The sequence below is a fragment of the Canis lupus genome, chromosome 21 (assembly GCF_048164855.1).
Source record: "Canis lupus baileyi chromosome 21, mCanLup2.hap1, whole genome shotgun sequence".
NCBI classification, from domain to species: domain Eukaryota; kingdom Metazoa; phylum Chordata; class Mammalia; order Carnivora; family Canidae; genus Canis; species Canis lupus.
This window is the reverse complement of record NC_132858.1, coordinates 10,976,811-11,004,780: the sequence shown is the minus strand read 5'-3', so window position 1 is coordinate 11,004,780 and position 27,970 is coordinate 10,976,811. Positions and strand designations below refer to the sequence as shown.

The 27,970-nt window shown below is 47.2% G+C and overlaps 1 protein-coding gene across 4 annotated transcripts in view; it reads left to right on the top strand.

Annotated features, from left to right (window-relative positions):
• Window positions 1-4,379: 4,379 nt before the first annotated feature.
• AP2A2 (adaptor related protein complex 2 subunit alpha 2) overlaps window positions 4,380-27,970 on the top strand; it is a 96,254-nt gene continuing 72,663 nt past the window's right edge. For 2 of the 4 annotated variants that reach the window (XM_072790475.1, XM_072790474.1), the window contains exon 1: window positions 4,380-4,600. In XM_072790475.1, the coding sequence (XP_072646576.1) occupies window positions 4,534-4,600 (67 nt within the window). In that variant the 5' untranslated portion in view covers window positions 4,380-4,533. The remainder of the gene's footprint in view (window positions 4,601-27,970) is intronic. The other 2 variants (XM_072790478.1, XM_072790477.1) reach the window with 1 other exon arrangement.

The window sequence follows — 27,970 nt, the reverse complement described above, 5'->3', positions numbered from 1 at the left end:
CACAGACACAGGAGAAGAGACCTCAAGGTGACAGAAGCACAGTCTGGGGTTCCACAGCCTAGAACCAAGGATACTGGTCACCACTGGCAGCTGGAAGAGAAGCAAGGACAGAGTCTCCCCCAGCGCCTCCGGGGGGGATCCCTCTGCTGGTCTCTGATCTCTACAACTGGGGGAGAATCAATTTCTCTTGTTTTTAAGCCTCAAGTTTATGGTCATTTGTTTTGGCTGTCACAGGATTGATGCAGTGGTACAGGTGGCCTGAACTGGTGTTGGTGGGCATGTTTTCTAATTCTATTTTTCCCCAGGCTGATCTTTTTATTTTTTAAAGATTTTATTTATTCGTGAGAAACAGAGAGAGAGAGAGGGAGAGAGGCAGAGACACAGGCAGAGGGAGAAGCAGGCTCCATGCAGGGAGCCCCATGTGGGACTCGATCCCAGGTCCCCAGGATCACACCCCAGGCCGAAGGCGGCGCTAAACCGCTGAGCTTTTTGGGCTGCCCGATCCCAGGCTGACCTTAAACTTGATATATATTCCATTAGCTCATACTTGCTGGGTGAATATTGGCCCTAACAGATGCCTTTGCCACAAAACACCCAAAGCCATGAGCACCTGGGGGCTCAGTCAGTTGGGTGTTTCACTCTTGGTTTCGGCTCAGGTCATAATCTCAGGGTCATGGGATCCAGCCCTCCAGTTGGGCTCCAAGCTCAACGGGGGTGGGGGGATTTTCTTGAGATTCTCTCTCCCCTGCCTTACCCTCTTGGACCTGTCCCCCTCTTGAATAAATAAAACTTATTATTTTTTAAAATTTTATTTATTTGAAAGAGAGTGAGAGTGAGAGTGAGCAAGCATGGGCAGGGGGAGGGGCAGAGGCAGAGGGACAAGCAGACCTCCCACTGAGCAGGGAGCCCACCGTGGGACTTGATCCCAGGACCCTGGAATCACGACCTGAGCTGAAGGCAGACGCTCAACTACTGAGCCACCCAGGACTTTAATGACACGGAGCCCTCAGGCGTGGGAAGAGGTGTTAAGTAGGAACTAGATTTGGTGGGACACAACAAAGGCCCCTTCCCCCAGACACAGTGGCAGTGGTTCAAACAGGAGAGGTTGAGCTGGCGCAGCGACTAGTGGAGGGACCATTGTCACCATCTGAGACGGAGCTCCAGCTGTCTCAGCCTGTTCCAGGTAGCATGGGCAAGGGGGCACAGAAATCCTGACCCACCTGTTCTCACAATACCATCTGTGATAGGGTGAACCGTGTCCCCTAAAAGTTCATATGTGGGAGTCCCTCAGAATGTGACTTTACTGGGGTCACTTCAGATGTAATTAATTGACTTCATACCAATGTAGAGCAGATCCCTTAGCCAGTGTGACTGGTGTCCTTGTAAGAAAGGGAGATGTGGACACAGAGAATGAGGAGCGCAGAGGGCAGGCCACGTGAGGAGACCCTGGGAGAAGACGGCCATCTCCGAGCCTCGAGAGGCCTGGGCCCGATCCTCAGCCACAGCTTCAGGAGGCACCAGCCCTTCCGAAACCTTGACGTCCAGATTCTAGAACTACGAGAGAAGAAATCTCTGCATTCCTTTCTCTGCAACATATCCAGGAATTTCTGGAAATTCTGACATCTCAAGCTGTTTGAACAAGGGCTCCTGGAGTCCAGCTCCCAGGCTGATGGCTGCCTACGCTGGCTCAGCTGACCCAGACTGCCGGGTGCCCTGTGGGACAAGCCCACTCTCTCAGAATTCATCCCACACATGTTCTGGAGGGTTCTGCCGGCATAAACCTAACTTCTCTGGTTCTTGTGGTGGCTAAGCTTTCCCCATTGGAATGTGACTTTATGTCCAGACCGACTCTCTCAGGTCTTAAGGGGTGGGGCCAGGCCAAGGGGCTTTGAGGGAATCAGACTTTTCTCTTACAAAGTATTCCTTCAAAGGATGTCATTAGAGCATCTTCAAGGGCAGAGATGACTTCATCCAATGAGGGGAGAGGGGCCTTGGAGGCCGGTAGGGGGTTTTTGGCAAGGGGGGGGGGTGCTGTGGGTCCCCACCTCATGCCTTTTACTCTGTTCCAGTTCCCTGGACCCTACATGTGCCACTCCAGCACTCCAGCTTTCCCACAGATTTGGGGAGGGCCTAGATTCAACTTCTGTGGTGGTTTTATAAAAACCCAAATCCAGCTGCGTGGCTGCAAAAAATGAGCTCTCCAGACACTGCAGCTTCCTGCCACCCCAAAAAGAGCAGTCAGGAGTTTCATCCCATGACTTTCCTTCTCTAGTTGGTCTATTTCATTTAAAACACCGGCCTGGGGCAGCCCCTGTGGCTTAGCGGTTTAGCGCTGCCTTTAGCCTGGGGCGTGATCCTGGAGACCCAGGATCGAGTCCCATGTCAGGCTTCCTGCATGGAGCCTGCTCCTCCCTCTGCCTGTGTCTCTGCCTCTCTCTCTCTCTCTTTCTCATGAATAAATAAATAAAATCTTTAAAAGACAAAACAACACCGGCCTGCTGTAGAGTTCTTGAATTTCTCATGCTCAGCATGTCGTCCATGGCAGGGGACATGCTTGGTTCCCAGAACCTGGCCTTCCCTAAGCATGTCAATCCTGGTGCCCAGGACTGCCACATCCCCGTCCCTGTAGCCTGCTCAGGGCCTTTATTCATATCAGAACCAGGCCACCAACCCCAATTTTCTGGAAGGATCATTGTCTGCAGCCCACACTCCTCCAGAGATTATGGGAAGCATCACTTGCAAAAGTGACCAGGGGGCTGAGCAGGCTCAGGTCTGAGAAGGAGGCAGGACAGCCAGCTAATGGTGCACGGTGTCTCTTGATCCCGTGGCCACGCACGCTGCAGGCTCTGGGCTCCCCAGCTTTTGTGTTCTCCTTCACCATGCCAGTGGTGGGCTTTTGTCTTTACTTCCCAGTGTCCAGGGATGCTGGAAAGAGACTCTCAGCTCCACCCTTGCCCTTAGAAACACAGTTGTGACCACAAGTGGCTAAAATGTGACAGATGTCACACAACTTACGAAACTGTTTCCAAGCACTTCATACTCATAAAGGTGGCCTGTCCCTTGCAGAGGAGTGGCCGTGATTGGGTAGGGCTGAGTGGACTCAGGTCCGAGATCTCATGGTAATAATGATCTGAGAGCTGTGTGTCTGGCAAGGTCTGGGAGCTGGGGGACAGTGTGGGGTCTTTTTCATGACCCCCTCCCCAAAGACGTACTTTGGGGAATGTCAGGAGGCTTGGGAGGCCCAGAATCTCTGAAAGCGGGTAGGATGTCTGCGCAACTCCAAGCCTCCCTCAGAGAAGCCTTCCACCTCTGCCTGAGCTGGCAGTCTGTCCATGCCCCACGTAGGTCCCTGCAACCTCTGGGCATCGTCCTGTTCCATGAGTGGCTGCCGTGAGTGGGTCAGGGTCTGCTTGTCTGAGTCCCCTGGCTTGGCCATGGGAGGGTTATCTCCAGGTGCCAGGATGTGTTCCCTGTGGATCTCCCCTCCTCCAGGAAGCCCTCTCCAGGCCCAGCTCTTCAGAAGGTCTTGGAGGCTGGTGAAATTGCTTCCTTATAAGGATTCCAGCGTCCAGGGTTCCGGTTTCCCCCAGGGGGTCCTGCAGGCCCAGAGCCTGGGTGGGGCGCCTCGTCTGTGGCAGGGGCCCCACCCCTTCCTCCTCCCGGCCAGGGTCTAGCCAGCCCTGACTTTTCCCTGGGAACTGAGGAAGTGAGCCAGGGAGGGACAGACCTCTTTTGTGGGTGGGGGCCTGCACCAGGTTCTGGGGCCCAGACAACCCCCCTCTCCCCCTAAGGAGAAAGCTTCCTTTTCGAAGCCATTTGGCTTCACAAAGGGAGCTCAACAGGGCCACCTGCTGTCCACACAGACTGGGGGGTGGAAGGGTGGGGGAGTGTGGGGTGGGTGGTCCAGGCTCCAGGCCTCTGTTGACCACAGGGACGGTCCTCCGTGTTCACGTCTGGGGCAAGAGGAGGTGGTGGGTGGTGGCAGATGGCACAGGGCTCTGGCCGGGCCTGGAGGGCTTTAGGTCTAGACCGGCCCGCGGTCCGAGGGTGCGGTGCGGGGAGGGGGTGGGGGTGGGCAGTCCTTCGTGTTCAGGCCTCAGGAAGGGGCTGGTGGCCCTGGGCAGCGGTGACGTGCACGTAAGGCCCTCGGGGCTCCGGACGCAGACCAGTAAGCTGCCCCAGAGCCTGGGTTGGACAGGGTCGTGGGGGGCGGATGGGGAGCCTCGGACACGAACCCCGTGCTCCCGCCTGCAGGGGGCGCCCCCGCACCTGCCTCGACGCGCTCGTCCCCGCTCCGCCCGCAGCCGCGCGCGCGTGCGCGCGCGTGCACGCGGCGATCCGCGGGCGAGCGTGCGCGCGCACGCGAGACGAGCGTGCGTGCGTGCGCGCGCGCGGCGGCCCTGAAAGCGGCTCTCGGAGCCTTAGGCGGCTCCGGCTGAGGCGGCTCCTGAGGCGGCGGCGACCCGCTCCCGGCTCCCCGCTCTCGGCTCCTCCTCCCGGCCCGCCAGCCCAGGCCGCTCCCCGGGCCCGAAGATGCCGGCCGTGTCCAAGGGGGACGGGATGCGGGGCCTGGCGGTCTTCATCTCCGACATCCGCAACTGTGAGTGGCGGCGGCGCGGGACCCGGCCTGCGAGGGGCGCGGGGGCGAGGGGCGAGGGGCGCGGGGGCGCGGGGGCCGGTGCAGACCCCGAGGGCGCGGGGCAGGGGGCGCGGGGCGGGGTCCCGGAGCCGACGGGGGGCGCGGGGGCAGGGGGCGCGGGGGCCGGTGCAGACCCCGAGGGCGCGGGGGCCGGGGGCGCGGGGGCCGGTGCAGACCCCGAGGGCGCGGGGCAGGGGGCGCGGGGCGGGGTCCCGGAGCCGACCGGGGGCGCGGGGGCAGGGGGCGCGGGGGCGCGGGGGCCGGTGCAGACCCTGGGGGCAGGGGGCGCGGGGGCGCGGGGGCGCGGGGGCGCGGGGACGCGGGGCGGGGTCCGGGTGCCGACCCGGAGGGCAGGCGTCGGTGGGGGGGCGGGACGGGGTCCAGTGTGGACATGGAGGGCGGGGGGTCCGGGGGCGTAGGGTCGGGGTGCAGGGCGGGGGTCTGGGGGTCTGGGTGCGGGCCCAGAGGGCAGAGGTCGGGGGCGCGGGCCTGGGGTGCGAGGGACCTACAGGGCCGCCGAGGAGGGCGCAGGCCTGTGGGAGGCAGAGTCGGGGGCTGGGCCTGGGGCCTGCGGGTCAGGGAACAGTGAGCAGGGGTGCGGGGTGCAGGGCAGGTGGGGTTCTCCAGTCGTGGGGGGGCTGTGGCGTCTTCGACAGGGTTCTGGTGAAGACCCCCCCCCCCCCCAGCATGATGTCATCTGGAGCAGTCTGCTCATCTTTCTAGTAATGGAGCATTTAACCCAGCGTGTTCCAAAATAGCGTGGATTTTCAGTTTGGGAGTGGGGGCAGCGAAAGCTGCCTTGCCTGGGAGGCAGCTCCGCCCGGGTCCTGGTGGCTTATTAGGCCCTGATGAAATGACTCACTCCCCCCAGGAGTGCAGACACAGGGCAGTGGAGGGTGGGGTGGCTTTCGGGTGGCTGCCCTGGCTGCTGGCCCCTTCTTCGGGACACTCGCGTCCCCTCACAGTGGAAGAAATCCACACCAGAAGCGAAACAAGCCAGGAGGCAGGTGGGGGCTTCCGTCTGTAGAGAAGCTACAGCCTTCGGAGATCTCTCCTTTATTTAATTAAAGAAATTAAAGGCAAAACCAGTTTTCCTATCTGGTGCATCTTATTATTATTTTTTTATTACCTGCCAGATAGTTGATTTTTATTGCCTTAGGGTTAATGTATGTTTTGAAGAGAGTCTGTAACCTCACTTGCTGGTAGATGCTGTTGTGTTGAGCCTTGCCTTGAAGCCCTCACCTCCTTAGACGGGGGCACCCAGATGCCAGCCTGCTTCTCCCCCAGAGAAGCTCTGATCTTCTGTCCCTCCCCTTCCTGTGCGAGAAATCGAGAAATCGGAGTGGTAGCACACTCAGATCGGAGTATTTACAAGTAGGCAATATTTTTCTTTTCCTTCCTGTGCTATTTAATGTGATTTCAGCTTTTGTAAAGCTGAGTGTGTGTGCGCTATCACTGCAGGGGGACCCTTGGCTAAAGGCTTAGCAGCCTTAAATTAGGAGTGATGTCAGTTCTTCCATTTTGGAAGAAGAATGCAGTGGGCAAGAAAGACATTGAGATTGAAACCCATTTTCTTGACAGCCGGTCACCTGCATATTAGACATGTATTCTGTGCTAGGTCTGCAGTTGAGTGGAAGGTAACTGCCTGCCATATGGGAGGACTCGGCAGATACTTGTTGACTGACCTTAGAGCAGACTTTCTCCACCCCCCACACTGCTGAGATTGGGTTATTTGTTGTGCAGAGCTGTCCAGTGGTGTTGGACAGCAGCATCCCTGGTCTCCATACAACGAGGTGCCTCCATTGTGACAACCAGCGGTGTGTTCAGACGTTGCCCTACGGGGCAGAGTTTTCTCTGGTTGAGGGCCACTGATATAGACCAATGAATAGGATAGTCTCTTCCCCAAAGGAGCTTAAGGAGGAAGGGCTGCCTCATTTTTCTTGGGGCCAGGTCTCTGTTTACTACAGTCCCTTCCTCAGGACCACCTTTCCCACCTCATGCTGCCCTTGGTCTTTGTTTTGTCATAGTGCCGCACTTCTAGAGCGGTGTCATGGGTCTGTGGTGCTGTGCCCTCCCCTTCACTATGAACCCCACAAGGTAGGCACCACATCTGTCTTGCTTGTCATGTCTTTCCGCTGCTTGCACAGCATCTGGCATGAGACACGAGCCTAGTAAATGAATAGATGAGTGAGCCAGAAAGGATTTAGCTTCAAGATGATTCTCATGCCCATTTTGTCTAAAGAGCACTGCAGGTCGAGGGCCAAGATGTGATGGAGCAGCAGGGAATGAACGTTCTGAGCATGTGTAGGCTGGCTGTGGCTGGGGATAGGGTCAGAAAGCTAACCCTGGCCGGATGGATGACCAGAGCCATCTGAGCTTAACCCCCTGGGGCAGGGAGCTGGCTCCAGCTTCCCCTTTTCCCACCTCAGATTTTGTGTGCTCATTGGTTTCTTGTGAATGTGATGGATGTGGCCAGGCTCTGTGGAGAGACCCAGCTGCCTCTCACCTGCTCCATGACCTGAAGCCAGTGGCTGCTGAGCCTTAGGTTTCTTCAGCTGATGGAGAGGAGTGGATTTTGAGCTAGAGTATCACTAGAGTCTGTTTCAGCTCTAAAATTGCAGCTCCCTTTTACCTTTCTGAACTAGTTTCTTAAATTTCCCCTTCTAAGACCTTCAAGGGTAGGCTTTGCATCTCTTTGCGCCTCATGTAAGTTGTTCACTTCAGATGGCTGGCTGGGAACATGACTCTTAGCTTTGGCAACAGCGAATATGCTCCAGGATTTTAAAGGTGCTCCTGTTATGTAGTCTTCCTCAAGCCTGTAGTTTTTGTGGCTCATGTAGCAAACTAATTCAGTGCCTCATAAAATTAAGTTGACCTTTTCTGATTAACTTCAACCCTGGGACCACTAAATTTGGCTAATGTGAGTTCAGTGTGTAGGAGTTAATGAACTGTTTCTTTTTGTCTTTTTTTTTAAATTGATACTTAAAATCCTTTTTTTTTTTAATTTATTTTTTTATTGGTGTTCAATTTACTAACATACAGAATAACCCCCAGTGCCCGTCACCCATTCACTCCCACCCCCCGCCCTCCTCCCCTTCTACCACCCCTAGTTCGTTTCCCAGAGTTAGCAGTCTTTACGTTCTGTCTCCCTTTCTGATATTTCCCACACATTTCTTCTCCCTTCCCTTATATTCCCTTTCACTATTATTTATATTCCCCAAATGAATGAGAACATATAATGTTTGTCCTTCTCCGACTGACTTACTTCACTCAGCATAATACCCTCCAGTTCCATCCACGTTGAAGCAAATGGTGGGTATTTGTCATTTCTAATAGCTGAGTAATATTCCATTGTATACATAAACCACATCTTCTTTATCCATTCATCTTTCGTTGGACACCGAGGCTCCTTCCACAGTTTGGCTAGCGTGGCCATTGCTGCTAGAAACATCGGGGTGCAGGTGTCCCGGCGTTTCATTGCATTTGATACTTAAAATCCTAATCTTTTTATTTAGTCCCAATTTTTATTTTTATTTATTTATTTATTAAAGATTTTATTTATTTGTTCATGAGAGACACACACAGAGGCAGAGACACAGGCAGAGGGAGAAGCAGGCTCCATTGCAGGGAGCCCGACGTGGGACTCGATCCTGGGTCTCCAGGATCATGCCCTGGGTGAAGGTGGCGCTAAACCGCTGAGCCACCAGAGCTGCCCAGTCCCAATTTTTAAATAATTCTTTGTCTCAAAGTAAATACAGATTCGTAAGAAGTAAGAAATGGGCAGGGAGGTCCCAGCACCCTTCACCCAACCTCTTTGAAGGGGATTTCTCCAATAACAGTCAATTTCAACACCGGGAAACTGACATTGGTACATTCCACAGTGTGTATTTATATTTTATCAGTTTTACCCACACTGGTGTGTGTGTGTGTGTGTGCGCGCGTGTGTGTGTGTGTTCATCTTTGTACTTTGATCACATGTAGCTTTCTGTAACCCCCATGTTAATCAAGATACAGAGTTGTTCCATTATCACAAAGCCCCGTTGTGTTACCAGTATAGCCCACCTACCCACCCCCAGCTACTAGTTTGTTCTCTGTATCTACATAACATCTCAGGGATATTGTGTGAATGGGATTGTACAATATGTGACTTGTCAAGATTGGCTTTTCTTACTCAGCACAATTGTCTTGAGGCCCATCCAGGCTGTTGCATTGATGGTTATCATATCCGGGATCCCTGGGTGGCGCAGCGGTTTGGCGCCTGCCTTTGGCCCAGGGCGCGATCCTGGAGACCCAAGATCGAATCCCACGTCGGGCTCCCGGTGCATGGAGCCTGCTTCTCCCTCTGCCTGTGTCTCTGCGCCTCTCTCTCTCTCTGTGACTATCATAAATAAATAAAAATTAAAAAAAATAATAAATTAATTCATGTCTTTATGCATTGCCATTCACATGTCAACGCTGTAACAGCGCTGAGAACGTGAAACACTGCTGAAAATGTTGTCAGACTTGGAATTGACTGCAAAATAATCAAGACTGCAATGAAAGAGAAGTAATAGGTCTTCATTCTTGTGAGATCAGTCACGTTGCCAGTGGGCAGGAAATTGCCATTTATTCCTCCATGCACGAGGTGGCGGGGGCTGGGACTGTGCAGATGAATTAAGACACTTCCATCGTGCTTGGAGGCATTTTATTTAATCCCTCCAGGCACTCGCTCAAATGAAGGGAAACAAGTGGAGAGATGTAATTAGCTATTTGGCAGAAAAACAAATTTCCCATGTTATTGGAGAAAGCATGCAATTTTGCTGCAGGTGCAGTGATAAACTAGTGGAGTAAGTATCAGCGCTCTGCTCATTGTGTTGGTAATGAAACTTTGTCCTTTCTGTTTCTGCTAACTTTGTTGAAATTGGGCATCCCTTTGAATTATATTTTAGCGTGATTGAAGTTTAAAACATGTATTTGTTCATAAAATTCCTTTTGTTATGAGTCATAAATTGGATGTGGAGAAACTGAACATAAAAATTTAAATTCTGGGCAGCCCCGGTGGCTCAGTGGTTTAGCGCCACCTTCAGCCCAGGGCGTGATCCTGGAGACCCGGGATCGAGTCCCACATCAGGCTCCTTGCATGGAGCCTGCTTCTCCCTCTGCCTGTGTCTCTGCCTCTCTCTCTCTCTCTCTCTCTCTCTCATTCTCTCTCCCCCCCTCTGTTTCTCATGGATAAATAAATAAAATCTTTATTTTTTATTTATTTATTTTTTAAAGATTTTATTTATTTATTCATGAAAGACACGCAGAGAGAGACACAGGCAGAGGGAGAAGCAGGCTCCATGCAAGGAGCCTGATGTGGGACTCGATCCCGGGTCTCCAGGACCACACCCCGGGCTACAGGCGGCGCTAAACCACTGTGCCACCGGGGCTGCCCTAAATAAAATCTTAAAAAAAAAATTTAAATTCCACTTAAGTGTCAGTGTAGGAAATTAAACATAAAGTTGGTACTTGATTTTCCTGAGTAATAATAAAGATCAGAATCAGAGTTTGTCAGTCTGCTTTTTAACTTTTAAAGTTCTTAAAAACATTTTAGTTTTGACTGGACATTTGAAAAAATGCTGACTTTTTGAAAAAGAATGCTCTCCCTGCATATTTTCTTTTGCAGTCTTATGCATAATTTATATTCTTTAGAAACGGATTTAGGAAGTGTGTGACAGAGGGTAAAGGGAGGGACGAACCACTATGCTGGAGGAGGAAGGAAGTCTTTGATCCAGGTTGAATTTTTCTGCCAAGGTTGGTGGTTCCTCTATCGAGGAAATACCTATGTATTCTTCCTTGTTTCCCTTCTGGCTCCTCTGAAGTGGAGGTCACTCTGTTTCTTTTATGACAAGTTGAAATGTCTTGGTGATAAGTATATTCTCATGTGAGATACTTAGCATGACTTCTCTTTCTTCTTAAAATGATTTTCACTCTGTTGTTTTGGCAACAATATGTGTTAGGATTTTGTAGTTGTAGAGTTATAGGAAAGACTGTCTATGTGGGATTAAATAGCATTTCCTTGGCTCAAATAGAGTTAGGGCAGAGAGGATTCCAGTGTGATGGTGCCCCCAGAGAAGGTGGCTCTCTGGTGTAAGCTCCTGAGTGGGCGGGGCTCGGAGCACTTCCGAATTTCTCAGACCTGAGGCTGTCTTTCCTTAGCTTAAATTTCATTTTTTTTTTTATTGGAGTTCAATTTGCCAACATATAGCATAACACCCAATGCTCATCCCGCCAAGTGCCCCCCTCAGTGCCCATCACCCAGTCACCCCAACCCCCCGCCCACTTCCCCTTCCACTACCCCTTGTTCATTTCCCAGAGTTAGATGTCTCATGTTTGTCACCCTTACTGATATTCAAAGTGTAATAAGACTCCCAAGACGAAAAGTCTTTTTGGTTAACTCTTTGGTAAACTCATTTGGCAAAAGTGCTGGCCTTGTATGGTCATGAAGCTCTGTGTGGTCTCCCTCCTGCATGAGTGTTCACAAGTGTGTGCTTCCTCCTAAAGTCTGAGCAGTTCTGGATTCCGGCACAAATTTGGCCTCAGGTTTTGAGTAAGGTATGGCATCTGGGCCTGTTATGTGAACTTTGTGGGGTTCAGGGAAATAGAGCTAATGGTCCCTGCCCCCCTGAAGAGTTTGCAGACAAATGTAAAGAGTTCTTGCCAGTGCATTCATCTTTATTGAGTGCCACCTGTATTCAAGACTCCTGAATGCAGAATAAGGAGAGGAAGTGGTTGTTCAGGTGGACAAGATGAGCCCTTGCCCTGAAAGCAAGGTGAAGAGGTCCTAGAGAGCAGAGGGAATAGTAGAGGAATGCCAGATGTTCAAGCATCTACCAAAGGTAGTTCCAAGTCAAACTTTGGAATGTTTCATGTTTGCCTCTGAGCTCATTGAATATTCTTTTTTTTGTTAAAACATGTCTGGTCCATTCCCTCCCTGGATCCAGTGTGATGAAATGAGTGTAGGATAGATACATAGGAGTGGTACCTCTCCTGTTCTGCCCCTTCATTTTGGTCAGCACAGAGGTTTGTTTATTTTTTTAAAAATATTTTATATATTTGTGAGAGACACACAGAGGCAGAGACATAGGCAGAGAGAGAAGCGGGGTCCCTGTGGGGAGACCGATGCAGGACTTGATCTTAGGACCCTGGGATTGTGCCCTGAGCCAAAGGCAGATGCTCAACCACTGAGCCACCCAGGTGCCCCAAGCACAGAGGTTTGGTACTGAAACCACAAGTTGGGGAGTTGGAAATTTGATGGTTCCTGTCATCTTCCAGTGCAGTATGAAGTAAATTAAATAGTTTTTGCCATCACCTTAACAAAATGAATGATAATTTTAAGGAAATAGAGATGAGCAGCTTTCACTAGGTCATGTGTTATTTATCTTTTTTTTTTTGTTAAAGACTTTATTTATTCACAAGAGACACAGAGAGAGAGGTGGAGACAGAGGCAGAGGGAGATGCAGGCTCCCTGTGAAGAGCCTGGTGTGGGATTCGATCCCAGGACTCCGGGATCACGCCCTGAGTTGAAGGCAGATGCTCAGTGGCTGAGCCACCTGGGCATCCTGATAGTTAAGATTTAGATGATAAAACTGTATTTACTGATTCTGGCTTTGGCATTTTTCAAAATGGTTTTGCGATGAAAGTTAACATGGTTGAAATGTCATGAAAAGTTGTATGAGCCATTTGGTTATGAGAAGTTCAGGGCAGATAAGTTCAAGTGGGTGTTCCCACAGAGGTGGGAGCTGAGGCTGAGCGATAAGATTAGCTCTTGCACTCTGGTGGAGAGAGCCAAGGAGGTACAACCACAGCGCATGGGATAAATAGCAGGCAAGGAGGAAGTGGCCTTGTTTTAAAATAGTGCCCTGTGACTGAGTTGGGAAGAAGACCAAGAAGAGTATGGGGATGGTGAGATGCAGAGATGCACAGCACCAGAAAGGAAGAGGCGAGTCCTAGCCTTGCCCAGTGTTGCGACTGCTCGTAAGACACAGTTTAAACTTGTGGTGACAGTCTCGTCCCTGCCTGCCTTACATCAGGCATCACTTGATGCAAACATCACTTCCTGCCAACTCTTCATTCTTTTTCCTTCACTATTATTGGCAGAGAGGATGAGGACTAGGGCCCACGGGATGCCTGGGTGGCTCAGCAGTTGAGCATCTGCCTTCAGCTCAGGATGTGATCCCGGAGTTCTGGGATTGAGTCCCACATCGAGCTTCCTACAAGGAGCCTGCTTCTCCTCTGCCTGTGTCTCTGCCTCTCGCTCTCTGTCTCTCATGAATAAATAAATAAAATCTTAAAAAAAAAAAAAAAAAAAAAACTAGGGCCCACAATCACCTAACAATGAGAGTGTGGGAAATGGAATCAGGAAAATACTGTGGGAATTGGGAGCCACCAGGTGGAAAGAGGGGAGGCACATCTGGTGGGAGGGTGGGGCCTGTGGGCTGGCCCTTGTGTTCTTGGGGATGTGGCAGGTTGGAGAGGGTAGCAATGTGCCCCATAAGGGGAGGAGGTCTTTGTAGTGAGGCTGAGACCCACTCCTTTGTTATGTTCTGGGCCCGCGTCTCTCCCTTAGCTTCCTGCTGCATCCAGAGACTGGGACTGGAGAGACTGGCCCTGCTAGCTATATTCAGTTAGGGAAACAAATTTCTGGCTTGTGGTTTGGATCAGATCCTGGTACTGTTTCCTTTTCTTTCTCACCTTTGCAAATTGTGGCTCTGTCAAGTCTGGAGTCTTCATTTTTGTCCTACATTTGAACCCAGTGAGAGCTGTGGTGGTTTTGTGTATTCCTTGTATTCAGGATGGCTCCCATGTACCTTGTCACGTGCCCCAGGATTTGGTGTCTGTTTATGGAGAAAAGTGTGGAGGTCAGCATCCAAGTTGGGTTGCCTGGTTTTTGTTTTGCATGGTAAGGTGCTTTGTTTGCCTTTAAAATCCCTTCTGGTGGCAACTGAAGAGTAATGAGGATTAGTTATTTAGTGTACCTAAAGCACTTGGAGCTCCTTAGGGCAGGCAGTGCGGCATTGGGATTTATGTTTTGCTTTTTTTTTTTTTTTTAAATACAGATTTACTTTATTCATGAGAGACACAGACTGAGAGAGAGAGAGGCAGAGACACGGGCAGAGGGAGAAGCAGGTGCCCCTCAGGGAGCCCGTTGCGGGACTTGATCCCAGACCCCGGGATCATGACCCGAGCTGAAGGCAGGCACCCAACTGCTGAGCCACCCAGGCATCCCTGTGTTTTGCTTTTTTTGTGGCCAGCCTGCCTTTATGTGACATGGTTGAGAGAGCAATTACATGTTTCTAATATACTTTTAAGATGCATTGCGAAAGGATACTGAACTGATGCTGTTTTAAAAGACTATTCAGTGAAGAGAAAAAAAATAGCAGGAAAATGAGCATTTTGGAACACTTATGGATTGCATTTATTGCTGTTGAAAAATATAGTTCTGTAGCTTTTAAAATTTTTTTTGATTTAAAAAATTTATTTTACTATTTTTAAAGATCTGGATAGGTGTTTTTTTTTTTTTTTAAGATTTTATTTATTTATTCATGAGAGACACAGAGAGAGAGGCCGACACAGGCAGAGGGAGGAGCAGGCTCCCTTCAGGGAGCCTGATGTAGGACTCGATCCCAGGACCTCAGGATCAGGCCCTGAGCTGAAGGCAGACGCTCAACCACTGAGCCACCCAGGTGTCCCTGATTTAAAAAATTTTAAATGTCAAGTTCAGCACAACCAGATCAGAACCTAAGTTTGAGCCTCATTGTGCCTATGAGAATCAGAGTCTTCTGTGATTGAGTTTATGCTGGGCTGTGCCAGGGAATGTGGTAGAAATGTGTCTCTATCCACAAGTAGTCTTCAATAGGCCTTCCTTCCATAGGACACATTCCTCACAATCTCAGTTACTTCTTTTAATTAGCTTGTAGTTTCTGTTTGATTATTTTTAAAAAACTTTTGTTGCATTATTATTTAACCACAATTTGAGTTGTCCTTCCACAATGTAGCAAGCACATCTAGCTTTCCTGAGTGTTGACTGAGATTGTGGAGAAAGAGGGAGGCAAGAAGGTAATTGAGGGTCCATTTGTGCTGAGTTGTTCAGTTCCTGACACTTGGCCTTTTTGAAATTGTCATCCATAGAATGAAGGTGTGGGCCCCTTGCACAGATCCTGGTCACAGAGGGACAGGAGATGCTCTTCTGTTGGGTGCTGATGTCAAATGCATTCTCTACAGCATTTACTGTAGATTTAATTTAATCTGTTTAATATTAAGTAGCCAAGAAAACAAAGTTCTTCATACAGTGTTCTTATTGTTTTGCTATACTTTTGGTGCAACTCCCAAGAGTGAAGTGTATTTTGAAAGTATATACTTCAAAATTTATTTTTCTGGGTTCTGTTTTCTGATGTAATTGTGCAGTTCATTTATATTCGTTTGAGAGATGTATTGAGTACCTACCTGCTATGTGCCAGGCATTATTCTGTTGTAGGCACCAGAGATCAGTGATTAATGCAATGGGCAACATTTCTGTACTTTAAGAATTTAAATTCTTGTGGGAATAGACAGACAAAATAAATGAGAAAAACATGTATCTATCCCCATCCATTCATCTTTTTGTTGATCTGTTGTGGAGAAAAATAAAGTAGGGAAGAGGAATAGAGAATGGGGAGGATTCTCAACGTCAAATAAGGTGGTCAGGTCAGGTAGCCTGGAGAAGGTATATATGTATATGTGTGTATATATATATATATGTAATTATTATTTTTAAAGATTTATTTATTTATTAGAGAGAGAGTGTGTGGGAGCCAGGGCAGAGTGAGCTGGAGAGAGAATTCTGATTGGGAGGGGGGGTGTTTCTATCTCACGACCATGAGATCATGACCTGAGCCAAAACCGAGTCAGGTGCTTCACCCTAACCGACCATACCACGCCGGCACCCCAGGAGATGTGTTTAAGGAAGCCTGCAGGAGCTGTGGGAGTGAACCATGGCAACATCAGGACAAAGAGATCTGCAAGTTGAGGTGCTCAGGCCCTCTCTGGGGTGTGAGGCATCTGTGATGCAGGGGCTGTCAAGTCTTAGTGAGTGTGGGGGCAGGAGCGGAGGGCAGATCATGTAAGGCCTTATAGGAATTCCTTGGAGGTTCTCAGCACATTGTTCCTTTAATAAGATCATTCCAGCTTCTGTATTGAGAGTAACAATAGGGGCAAGGGTTGAAGCAGGAGACAGTTGGGGTGGTGGTGGTTGTATTAACCGTGGAAGGTGATGCTGGTTTGAACCAGATGGTGGAGACTATAAGCTACATGTTTTGTTCCAGGATGTTAAAGATGCTGCTCTGTGTCTTAGGCTTACATTGTTTCCAGGGATAAGTCTGGTACTATGTTTATCATTATTTATTTGTGTGTAATGTGTTTTTTTTTTTTTCCTCTCTGGCTGTTTTTTATTTATTTTTAATTTTTAAAGATTTTATTTATTTATTCATGAGAGACACAGGCAGAGGGAGAAGCAGGGTCCCTGTGGGGACCCTGGGATCCCGTCCTGAGCTGAAGGCAGATGCTCAACCACTGAGCCACACAGATGTCCCCCTCTGGCTGTTTTTATTGTCTTTTCTTTTCACTGGTTTTAGTCCATTTTATTTGTTATGTGCCTTGTAATTTTCTTCATGTTTCTTGTGTTTGGGATTTGAGCTTCTGAGATCAATGTGTTTCTGGTTTTCATCAAAGTTAAAAAATTTGGCCATTATTTTTGTATTTTTTTCTGTCCCCATCCCACCTTTGGGCACTCCTGTTACATGTATATTAGGCCACTTGAAGTTGTCCAACAGCTCAGTGATGCTCTGCTCATGTTTTTTAGTCTGTTTTTCTCCGTGTTTTTTTTTTTAAAGATTTTATTTATTTATTTATTCATGGGAGACAGAGAGAGGCAGAGACACAGGCAGAGGGAGAAGCAGGCACCATGTAGGGAGCCTGACACGGGATGCCATCCCAGGTCTCCAGGATCAGGCCCTGGGCTGAAAGTGGTGCTAAACCTCTGAGCCACCTGGCTGCCCTCTCTGTGTTTGTTTCATTTTGGATCATTTCTGTGCTATGTTTTTAGGTTCACTAATCTGCAGTGTCTCATCTGTCAATCTCATCTAGCATATTTTTCATCTCAGATATCATGTCTCATGTCTTGAACTTCAATTTGGGTCTTTCCATATGTTGTCTGTATCTGTGAACATCCTTATGATACCCTCTACCTCTTTGAGCGTATGGAATGTAGTTATGAGGATTTGTTTTAATGTCCTTACCTCCTGAGTCTATCATCTTTCATTTCTGGATCTGTTTTTATAGAGCTTCCTTCTCCCCCATTATCGGTTGTATTTTTCTGTTTCTTTGTATATCTGTGATTTTTTTATTGGATGCCAGACATCATGAATTTCACCTTGTCAGTCCTGAATATTGTTGTATTTCTTTAAATATCCTTGAGCTTTGTTCCAAGATGAAGCTGAGCTACTTGGAAACCATTTGATTCTTATAAGGAGGGACCAGAGCAGCCTTTAGTCTGGGGCTGATTTCACTCCACTCCTGAGGGGTAGTATTCCCTCTCAGAGTGCTGCTCTGTACCCTGTTGTGTGGTTTTTTTTTTTTTGTTTGTTTGTTTGTTTTATTTTTTTAAAAGATTTTATTCATGAGAGAGAGCAAAGCAGTGACATAGGCAGAGGGCGAAGCAGACTTCCTGTGTGGGACTCCATCCTGGAACTCGGGGATCACACCCTGAGCCGAAGGCAGATACTCAGCCACTGAGCCACCCAGGTGCCCTGATACCTATGTTTTATGAGGTTTCTCTCTGGCTCGCTGACCCTGTGGTATCTTCCATGGTTTACCCTCCACCTTCTTTCCAGTGGCTCTTTCCACAGCCTCAGGATCTTCCTGTCGTGCTTGGGCATATCAGTAATGAGACTGAGATGCCAGGACCCTCTGCAGCTCTTGGGCACTCTGCTGTCCTTGCAGCAGGCTCTATTCTGTTCTGCCCTGCACACTCCTGCCTCCTTGGTCTGTCTCCTCCCTTTAGGGAGACCTCAAGGCTCTCTTTGGTTTCCCCTCCCCAAGCAGTGAGCTGGAGCTGTTGTATGGCTCATCTTGTTTGTTTTCTGTCTCTCAGTGATCATTCTTGTCCATAGTCTGTTCTCCAGTTTCTGAAAGCCATTGTTTTGTCTAGGTTTTTAGTTGCTTGAGGTGGAAAGGTAAATCATGTTCCTGTTTATCACCATTAGGTTTTGGGGAGAGATGTTGAATCTGCAGTTAGATTTTCAAGACAGAATTCAGAGAAAGGGTCTGGGCTGGAGGTAAAAATACAGGGGCATTACTGGTAGGTGTTATTTGAAGCCATGAGGCTGGGAGCTCACCAAGGGGGTGAGTGGAAGTCATCAGAACATAGCTCTCACTCCTAGTGCCTCCTATAGCTTTACTGTGTGCTTGGCATGCCTCCAAGCCTGCTACCTTTATTTACACATCTGATAGTCATGACAGTCCTTTCCAGTAGGGATTGTGATCCTCCCTGTTTCAGAGATGAGGAACCTAAAGGCATGAGCCCAAGGCCACATGACTGCCTATGAAGTGGTAGAACAGGGATTCAGACTCAGGCTACCTGGCTCCAAGTCTTTTCTCCCAAGCACAGTGCTGGCCCAGCTCTCTAGGAAGATGACTGGAGCTCTAGGCACTCAGGCCTGAAGCAGTCAGGAAGAGACATGTCCACTGAGGAGGGAGCAGTCTGGTGGGTCACTTGAGTGGACTGAGCAGAGGTGAACCTGATGGGGTAGTTTAGGGGAAAATAATTGGGAAACATGAGTGTCAACCCCCCTTGAGTTTTGCTCTAAAGAAAAGAGAAATGAGATGGTGATGACAGGATGCAGAGGGTGTCTTAGCTCTTTTGTGCAGCTGTAACAAGTTAACACAGATTTAATAATCCCATGCTATCTCATGTTCTGTAGATCAGAAGCCATACACAGCCTGGCTTGGCAGGGTTCTCTGCCTAGAGTCACAAGGTTGAAATCGAGGTGTTCCTTCTGAAGACTCTGGCAGTGAAGCTGCTTTCAATCAGTCCTTTTAGTGGGGGGCTGAGTGTCCCCTTTCCTTGCTGGCTTACCTCCTAGAACCTGCCCACATTCCTCCTCAAGTCTTCCATGAGGCCCCTCCGGTGAGTCCCTTTCAAAATAATGGATCTCTCTGACTTCTCAGCTCATCTGTTGCCTCAAGGCAGCTCATCTCTTGCCTCTCTGCTTTTAAGGGCTCATGTGATTAGATTGGGCCCATCTGCATGATCCACGGTAAGCCTCCCATCTTAATGACATCTGCAGAGTTCCTCTTGCCATGAAAGATACCCTACAAAGTCCTAGTATTAGGGCATGGGCACCTTTGTGGGATGGGGGTTGGGTGGTGGTATTCTGCTTATCACAGTGGAGTCAAAAAAGGTTTTTTTAATTTTAAGTTTAATTCATCTGTTCATGAGTGCCAGTTTTGCACAGTGAGCAAAACAATATCCTCATGTGGCTTATGTTCTAGTGAGGTAGACGTAAAATAAATATAATATATAGTGCATACATACTATATCAAGAGGAAACAAGATTAGATAGTTCAGCTGGGGGTCAGGCATACCTGCAGAACTGGCAGACAGTGTAGCTGGACTGAGTTGGGGAAGGAGCCTGGGACATTGGAGTTGGGTGCAAGGGGCAAGGCAGATGATGGGGATTTCATAGGCTATTCTAAGAACTCTGGCTTTAATCCCTAGTGACAGGTGGAGCCAGTAGGGAGTGAGTGGAGAAGGGACTTACCTTTGGGAAGAATTATTGATTGTGGTGTTGGGAAGGCGGGGAGGAAGCAGGCAGACCTGTTAGGAGGCTCTGAACAGGGAGGGAAGGGGGAGGACTCTTGGGTAGTAGGGGAAGTAAGAGAGAGCATGTTTGTAGGCTGCTAGAAGAGAGAAGGGCCAGGGAGAAGGGGGAGGGGTGGAGAATAGCTGAGGTGCAGGGGAAGGTGGTACGAGTGATTGCCTATGTGGGGCTGTCAGAGAGGGAGTAGTGGGCTTACTGGAGGCCAGTGAGGGGAGGAAGGGGCTATCCTGAGTAGAGGTGAGACTGTGCGGTGGCTGTTAAGAAGAGATGGCAGGGCCTCCCGCGTGTGAGGACAGCCCATCAATGGGTGTGTGGTTTCACCAGGCACACTCAGCTCTCCAGGTTGTGGTGCTTGTTGACCAAGAATTGGATTTAACAGGGAGGGGTTTTGCCAGGCAAGTGAACAGATGGAGAAGCAGGGTCAGGGCTTAGTATATGCAATGGGATTGAAGCTGGCTAAGTCGGGGTGAGGATGGGGAATGGAGGAGTGGGTAGAGAGAGAAAGACAACATATGTGGGGGTGAGGATGGGGAAGGGAGGAGTGGGGAGAGAGAGACAACATATGTCCTGGGGTTGGTAGCTAATGGGTGTCAGAAGAGTTGGGTTACCTGATTGAGTTGAAAGGTTGGGGCTGGTAGGATGCCTGCCATGGAGCATGTATAGGAGGATAACTATTGGAGGGATGGCTGTGGCAGGGACTAGATTATGTGAGTGGCTGAGGTCAAGGCCAGTGGGTTGTGTGGGGTCATGTGCATAGACATTCATCACCAATGGTGATCCTAGCATGGCAAGGAGATAGTGTCATAGTAAGTAATTGGGCATGTCTTCCCAATTGTGTGCATTTTTGTTATTTTCTTGTTTCATCTCATCCTTTAGTAATGTTTTAGGGGCACCTGGGTGGCTCAGTTGATTGAGCGTCTGCCTTTGGCTCAGGTCATGATCCCCCTGGGACCCAGGCCAGTGTTGGGCTCCTTGCTCAGCAGAGAGCCTGCTTCTCCAACTCCCTCTGCCTCTGGTGGGGAGCCTGCTTCTTCTTCCTCTGCTGCTCCCCCTGCTTTGTACTCTCTCACTCTTGCCCTCTCTCAAATAAATAAATATTTTAAAAATGTTATAAAAGTTAGAAAAAAGTTAAAATCAAGAACGTAGTTTAAGAAGTTAATTATAAAACACTTGACCTCTGCCTCATCTCTCCATTCTTAAACCTCAGAGTCAATTAATTTCATTTCATAGTCATTCCTTCTCATATTTACTTTAAAAAATGTGATTAGTAGGGATCCCTGGGTGGCTCAGTGGTTTAGCGCCTGCCTTTGGCCCAGGGCGCATCCTGGAGTCCCGGGATCGAGTGCCACGTCAGGCTCCCAGCATGGAGCCTGATTCTCCCTCCTCCTTTGTCTCTGCGTCTCTCTCTCTCTCTCTCTCTCTCTCTCATAAATAAATAAATAAATAAATAAATAAATAAATAAATAAATAAATCTTTAAAAAATGTGATTAGTAAATCACATGTTTATACCATTTATGGGTATTTTTTCCCCTTTAGTTATTATTTATTGACTTCTCGCTATGGAAGATGAGGGTTTAATTTACCCAAGCTTTCCTTCTTTCACTCTCAAATGTGTCATGAAACTTTATCAATGTATAGCATTTAATTTTTTTTAAAAGATTTTATTTATTTATTCATAGAGAGAGAGGCAGAGACACAGACAGAGGGAGAAGCAGGCTCCCTGCAGGGAGCCCGATGTGGGACTCGATCCCGGGTCTCCAGGATCACGCCCCAGGCTGCAGGCGGCGCCAAACCGCTGCACCACTGGGGCTGCCCCTGTATAGCATTTAATTAATGTCTGAAAATATTCTTCTCAGCTGAGAATGATAGTTCAACTTTTTTTTTTTTTTTTTTTTTTAAGATTTTATTTATTTAGGGACACCTGGGTGGCTCAGTGGTTGAGTGTCTGCCTTTGGCTCAGGGTATGATCCCGGGATCCAGGATCGAGCCCCACATCTGGCTCCCTGCGTGGAGCCTGCTTTTCCCTCTGCCTATGTCTCTGCTTCTTTCTCTGTGTCTCTCATGAATAATGTCTCTTAAATCTTTTTTTTAAAAGATTTTATTTATTAATATGAGAGAGAGCACAGTGGGTGAATGATGGGAAGAAGTAGACTCCCCACTGAGCAGAGAGTTTGATGTGGGGCTTGATCCCAGAATCCTGAGATTGCCACCAGAGCCAAAGGCAGATGCTTAACCAACTAAGCTACCCAGGTGCCCTAATAGTTCAACTTAATAATGTCTTTCGTGTTAAGTATTACCTTTGTACTTCTGTACTTTTTTTAAGGTTTTATTTTTTGTTTTATTTGCTTATTTTTAAATGTTTTATTATTTATTTGAGAGAGAGCACGAGCAGGGCAGGGGGACAGGGAGAAGCAGACTCCCTGCCCAGCAGGGTGCCTGACATGGGGCTTGATCCCAGGACCCTGGGATCATGACCTAAGCCTAATCCAGATGCTCAACTGACTGACCCACCCTGGTGCCCCATGAAGTTTTATTTTTAGGTAGTCTCTATACCCCATGTGGGGCTCAAACTCATGACCCTGAGATCAAAAGTTATGTGTTTCACTGACTGCGCTGGCTGGGTGTTCTGTACTTTTGTACTTTTTAATGCACCTGTTGCTTTTTGTCCCTAAGCTTCTGGAAATGACTGTAAGATCCCCCTTCATGTGGTTGGACACAGCAGGTAGACTCTCAGCCCCTTCTTTCCATGTTGGGTGTGTCCTTCCTAGAGTAGTCGGTTCTGCTGTTGTCTGGACAGGTTATTTTTGCTCATGCTGCCCTCCTGGGATTTCCCTTCATCATAGTCCTGAGGGTCTTGTCACTAGCTGGACCTCTGTTTTGGAGTCCATGTGCCTGTGCTCTAGGCTTGTGCACGTTTGCAGTTGGTAAAAGTGCATAGCAGGTAAAATTCTTCGGAGATATTGCATTTTTGAAAAAAAAATGTATTTTTTACCTATATACTTGAGAATTTGGCTCTGATAGAATTCTAGCTGAAACTAACTTTTTCTCAATTTTGAAGGCATGGCTGTATTCTTAGTTTCTAGTGGTCTGCAATTTTAAGATGCTGTGCCCGGGTGTGGCATTTGGTGGCCTTTTTCAGTCTGGAAACTGAAATGTCCTTTTGGTTTGGGGAAGTGTTCTTGTTTTATTTCTCTGATAATTTCCTTTCACTTTCTCCTTTTTTGAGTGGTCCTCTAATAGATGAGATTTGGACCTCTTGGCTTATATTTTCTTACTTTTTATCTCTCATCTTCCATTTCCTTACCTTTGTGGTTTTTTATTTTCTGAGATTTTCAGCTTTGTCCTCTAGCTCTTCTTTCAAACTTTTTAAAGCTTTCTGCTGGTAACTTTATAACTTGAAGCCTTTCTTATTGTCCACGTGCTCATTTTTTGGTGTATCTTGTTCTTAGAGCTGTATTTTCTTTACATAAGAATATGGATTGCTTTGGAGTTTCTTCCTCTGTATAGCTTCTTTGCTCTGATTTCCTTTTTGTAGGTTTGTTTTGGTTTCTGGCTCATGCTCTGAGACCTTCCTGGATGCCTGGTGGTTGGAGTCTCTCCACTCACTTGTACCTGGTCAGCATGGTCAGGGCTTTAGTGGGAAGCCTCTCTGCATGGTGATGGATGAGGGGGTTTCTGTCATTGGGGGAACCTATGTGTCAGTTTTCTCTTCAGTCTTTCCAGGACTGACCCTTCAGTCTCATCTCCTGCTTGGTGAGGTAGGTGGGTATTATAAATCCAGCTGCCATTATTCTGGGAGAGGATGTCTCACCATCAGCGAGTCTATCACTCAGTTGTGCTTTTCTTAGTGTGTCACCTTATCCCAGCATTCCGTGGTGTCACCAGGGCTAGAGCTTCTGTGTTCCTGCTTTTCCAGAGGGGAAACTTCTAGTCTTCTGCTGGGATTGTCGGAGTAGATTGCTTGACTGCAGGGTCTACTGGAGGGAGCCTGCTGCTTCTTGTATAGACTTACCCCTTCTCCTCATGTCTACCTCCTGAGGCACCTGACATTTTCAATTCCTAAGCCTTTTCAGGTTCTTTGGGAAGGTTTGCTTTTTACTAGTTTTCCCTCCTTCAGGCAGCTGGGTTACAGCTTTATCTCTGTTATAACAGAGCTTTATCTCTTCAGCTCTGTTAGCCTGAGTAGTTACTACTTGATCATCTCTTTCCAGCATCCCAAAGTGTGGCTCCTATCATACAGTCTTTTTCTTTTAAGTAAGTTTTGGATCAATTTTATACACACACACACACACACACACACAAACATACAGTATATAAATATATATATTCTTCAAGTAGTATTCATGCCCAGTGTGGAGCTCAACCCGGGGCTTAAACTCATGACTCTGAGATTGAGACCTGAGCTGAGATCAAGAGTTGGACGCTTGGGGATCCCTGGGTGGCTCAGCGATTTGGCACCTGCCTTCAGCCCAGGGCACGATCCTGGAGTCCCAGGATCGAGTCCCACATCAGGTTCCCTGTGTGGAGCCTGCTTCTTCCTCTGCCTGTGTCTCTGCCTCTCTCTCTCTCTCTGTGTCTCTCATGAATAAATAAATAAAATCTTAAGAAAAAAAATGAAAATGGATGCTTAACTTACTGAGCCACCCAAGTGCCTCCTAATTTTATATATTATACACACATGAACCTTCAAAACCTTTATGGTTTTTTTTTTTTTTTTTAATACTTTGGATTAGCCATGCCTTGGGAAATAATAATTTTACTTTAGCATTTTTACTCTCTAATTCTCAAATGAAGTAGTAATAACTTTTATTATTAAATCTAATTTTGGAAGGTTGTTCTACTATAAATCTTGTTTGGCATGTATTTTTTTTTCTTTTTTTAGATTTTATTTATTTGAGAGAGAACAAGAGTGAGAGAGCACAAGAAGGGGGAACAGCAGAGGGAGAAGAAGCAGGCTCCCCGCTGACCAGGGACCCTGATGCGGGGCTCAATCCTAAGACCCTGGGATCATGACCTGACCCAAAGGCAGACACTTAACCCACTGAGCCACCCAGGCACTTGTGGCATGTGTTTCTATGTGGAACTTAAAGAGACCATGTGATTCTGTGGCATTTTTTTCTAGTTCTTATCTGAAGCAAGCAAGCAGGGAGGATCTTGTTCTTCATTAAACAGAACAATACAGTATATATAGGTTTAGTTTGTGGTGCTCTGAAACCTGGAAATCAAAGCAAGAGAAGATAGGCATCTAATAGGATTTTGTTCCATAGACATGATCTGTGTTGATGAGGCAGTTTCTTGCTGGTAATGGAATATAGTAAATGGAAATTTGTCTTTGTGGTGAAGTCAGTAGTTATCTTATTGGTAATGATGACTCAATCCACAGGAGTTTGGATACCTAAGTTTTCCAAAGAGTTACTTTAAACTCTGAACTCAAACTTTTTTTTTTTAACTCAAACTTTAAAAACAAATAATTTTTAGAGTATACTTCCTCATGGTGGAGCCTAAAAGAGAGACTACTTAGGTAAAGTGTTCCAAGAAGGTCTTTTTGAAGAAGAAACATGAAAGCTGGGTCGTAAAATTTCCCTGGGCCAGCCTCCTGAGGAGAAAAGGGCTGCTTCAGGACCTGAAAGACCCATGCAGCTAGAGCGCAGTGAGTGAGAGGCAGAGTAGCAGAAATGAAAGCATACTGTTGGGTGGAGGCCAGAACATACCAGGCTTTGAAGGCCCTAGCACTGAGTTTGAGTTTTTCTTAGATATTATGTAGGAAGCTGCTGAACAAAATCATGTAAATGATTGGGCTAATTATATTTAAAAGATTACCCTGGCTTCTGTGTGGAAAATAGGTTGGAGGAGGCCAAGAAAAGAAGGTAAAAGTTGGAAGAGTCCAGATGAGATGTTGGCAATAGAGAGAGTAAGAACAGAACATGCTTTTAGAGGAAAAATGGACAAGACTTGGTGATAGGATGGAGGTGAGGGAGAGGGAGGATGTGGAAGGAGAGATTTCTCTTGAAGACAAAAACATCACCTGCATTGGTGCAGTCTTTTTTTTTTTTTTTAATATTTCACTTATTTATTCATGAGACTCACAGAGAAAGAGACGTAGGCTTCCTTTAGGGAGCCTGCTGCGGGACTTGATCTCAGGGCCTGGGGATCACAACCTGAGCCAAAGGTAGACAGACATTTAACCACTGAGCCAACCAGGTGCCCCCATTGATGGCAGTCTTAGTCCTTAATAATGTCAGTTGTTTCTTTTTAAAAATTCATTCATTCATTCATTCATTCATTCATTCATTCATTCATTTATTTATTTTAGAGCGAGAGAGGCAGAGCATGAGCCAGAGGAGCAGAGGGAGACAATCTCAAGCAGACTCCCCATTGAGCGCAGAGCCCAATACTGGGTTTGATATTGCGATCCTGAGATTATGACCTGAGCCAAAACCAAGAGTCAGACACTTAACTGACTGTACCACCAAGGTGCTACCAATGTTACTTGTTTCTAGCTCAATTGCTTAAAAGCTCTTGGAACACTTTAGCACATTAAGAGTGCTCAGGTGTATGCTGTCATTAACATATATGATGTACTGGACATTCTTTTCTCAACAAACATTTACTGGGTACATACTAAATGCCAGGTACTTAGGCTATGCCAGTGAATAAAACAACACTGCCTGCTCACATGGAGCTTACTTACATTCTGGTAAATGGAGATGGAAAACGAAAAGAAAATTATATCTATGTTGGAAGACAGTAAGTATAAAGAGAAAAATTAAGGAGAGAAGGTGATGGGGAATATGGGTTTTCAACTCCAAATAGGGTGACCAGGATTGGTCTTGTTATGAGGGTAACAGGTGTGCAAGACTTGAAGGCACTGGGTCATATAGAAATTAGGGGGGAGAATGTTTTGGACAGAGGGAACAACAAGTACAAAGGCTTCATGGGAGGAGGATAATCAGTGTGTGGTAGAAACAGGAGGCCTATATGGCTTCAATAGAGCAAGCCAAAAGGAAGGGATTAGGAGGTTAGGTCACAGTGGTAAGGAAGGTGGGGAGACAAGTGGTGTGTAGGGCCTCGTGTATAGCATTATAAAGACTGTGGCTTTTTTTTTTTTTTTTTTTTTTGCATACTAAACACTGGGAATAATGAGACGTGGTCTCCGTCCTCAGAGTTCCTCAAGCCCTTGTAATGCATAGTGTTAAGTGGTGTGAGATGAATAATGAAAATGAGTGATAATCAGCTTAGGGGAGAGAGAGACTGGTCAGGCATGGTAATACAGAGATAATGCTTGGGTCAGGTCTTGCTAAGCTCACAGTGTGGGGGGATGATCCAGGAAAGTGGGGAATACCATGCATCATGCTGAAGAGAGGCATGAGTGGCAGCAAGACACACTTAAGGAGTTATGAGTGGTTTCTAGTGTGAGTAGTATCTAGTGGGTGGTGGGAATATGGCAGAGGTAGGAGAGGCTAAAACTAGATCATGGGGAACCTCCTCTGTAAGATGTGGACCACTGATGTATTTTAAGCAGGAGAGTGACACTATGCAACTTATTTTTTATTAGTAGAATAGTAATTTTGAATACAGAGGATGGGTTTTTAGACTAAGCGTTAAGGCAAGAAAGCCAGTTACGAAAAGCTTCATTGCTTTGGTGTAGGAGATGTTGAGGGTCTGAATGAAGATAGGAATGGAAAGGTGGGGTGAATTTTGGAAATATAGAAATCAGAATTGACAGGGCATGAATGGTAAAGTACTCTTTATTTGTAGTGGCTTTGAATCTATAACAATTGCCATTTAGTTAGAATGGTGGAATGAAAACCTTCATAAATCCAGCCCTCCATAAAAGCAGTGAAAACAGTGGTAAAAATGGTCAACGTCAACTTTGTCAGAACTCTGGAAATTAACTAAAGGCTAAAACAATCTCAGGAGGATTTATTTAACAAAATCGTTGAACCTCTGACTTGCCCTGCTCTCATTCTCCTCTCCTATGATAATCAGCTTCACAACCATGTAGCTATGAAAATGAGTAGGCTTGCAGCCACTGGAAAGGACAGATAGGTTTGGAGCCCCTCAAAAAGTCCCATTCTCAGAGAACCATTACTGTTTGTCCAGTCTTATAGCTTTCTGGAAAAGCCCCATTTGCAGAACTTACCTTTACTTGACCTTGTTCAGTGGGAAAAGTTCTGTCCTAGTGTATTTGTGGAAAATAGTGACATTTGTTTAATATTACAAACGGGGCAAACAGGAGTCTAGCCAAAATCTTATTTATTTATTTATTTATTTATTTATTTATTTATTTAAATTATTTTTTATTGGTGTTCAATTTACTAACATACAGAATAACCCCCAGTGCCCGTCACCCATTCACTCCCACCCCCCGCCCTCCTCCCCTTCTACCACCCCTAGTTCGTTTCCCAGAGTTAGCAGTCTTTACGTTCTGTCTCCCTTTCTGATATTTCC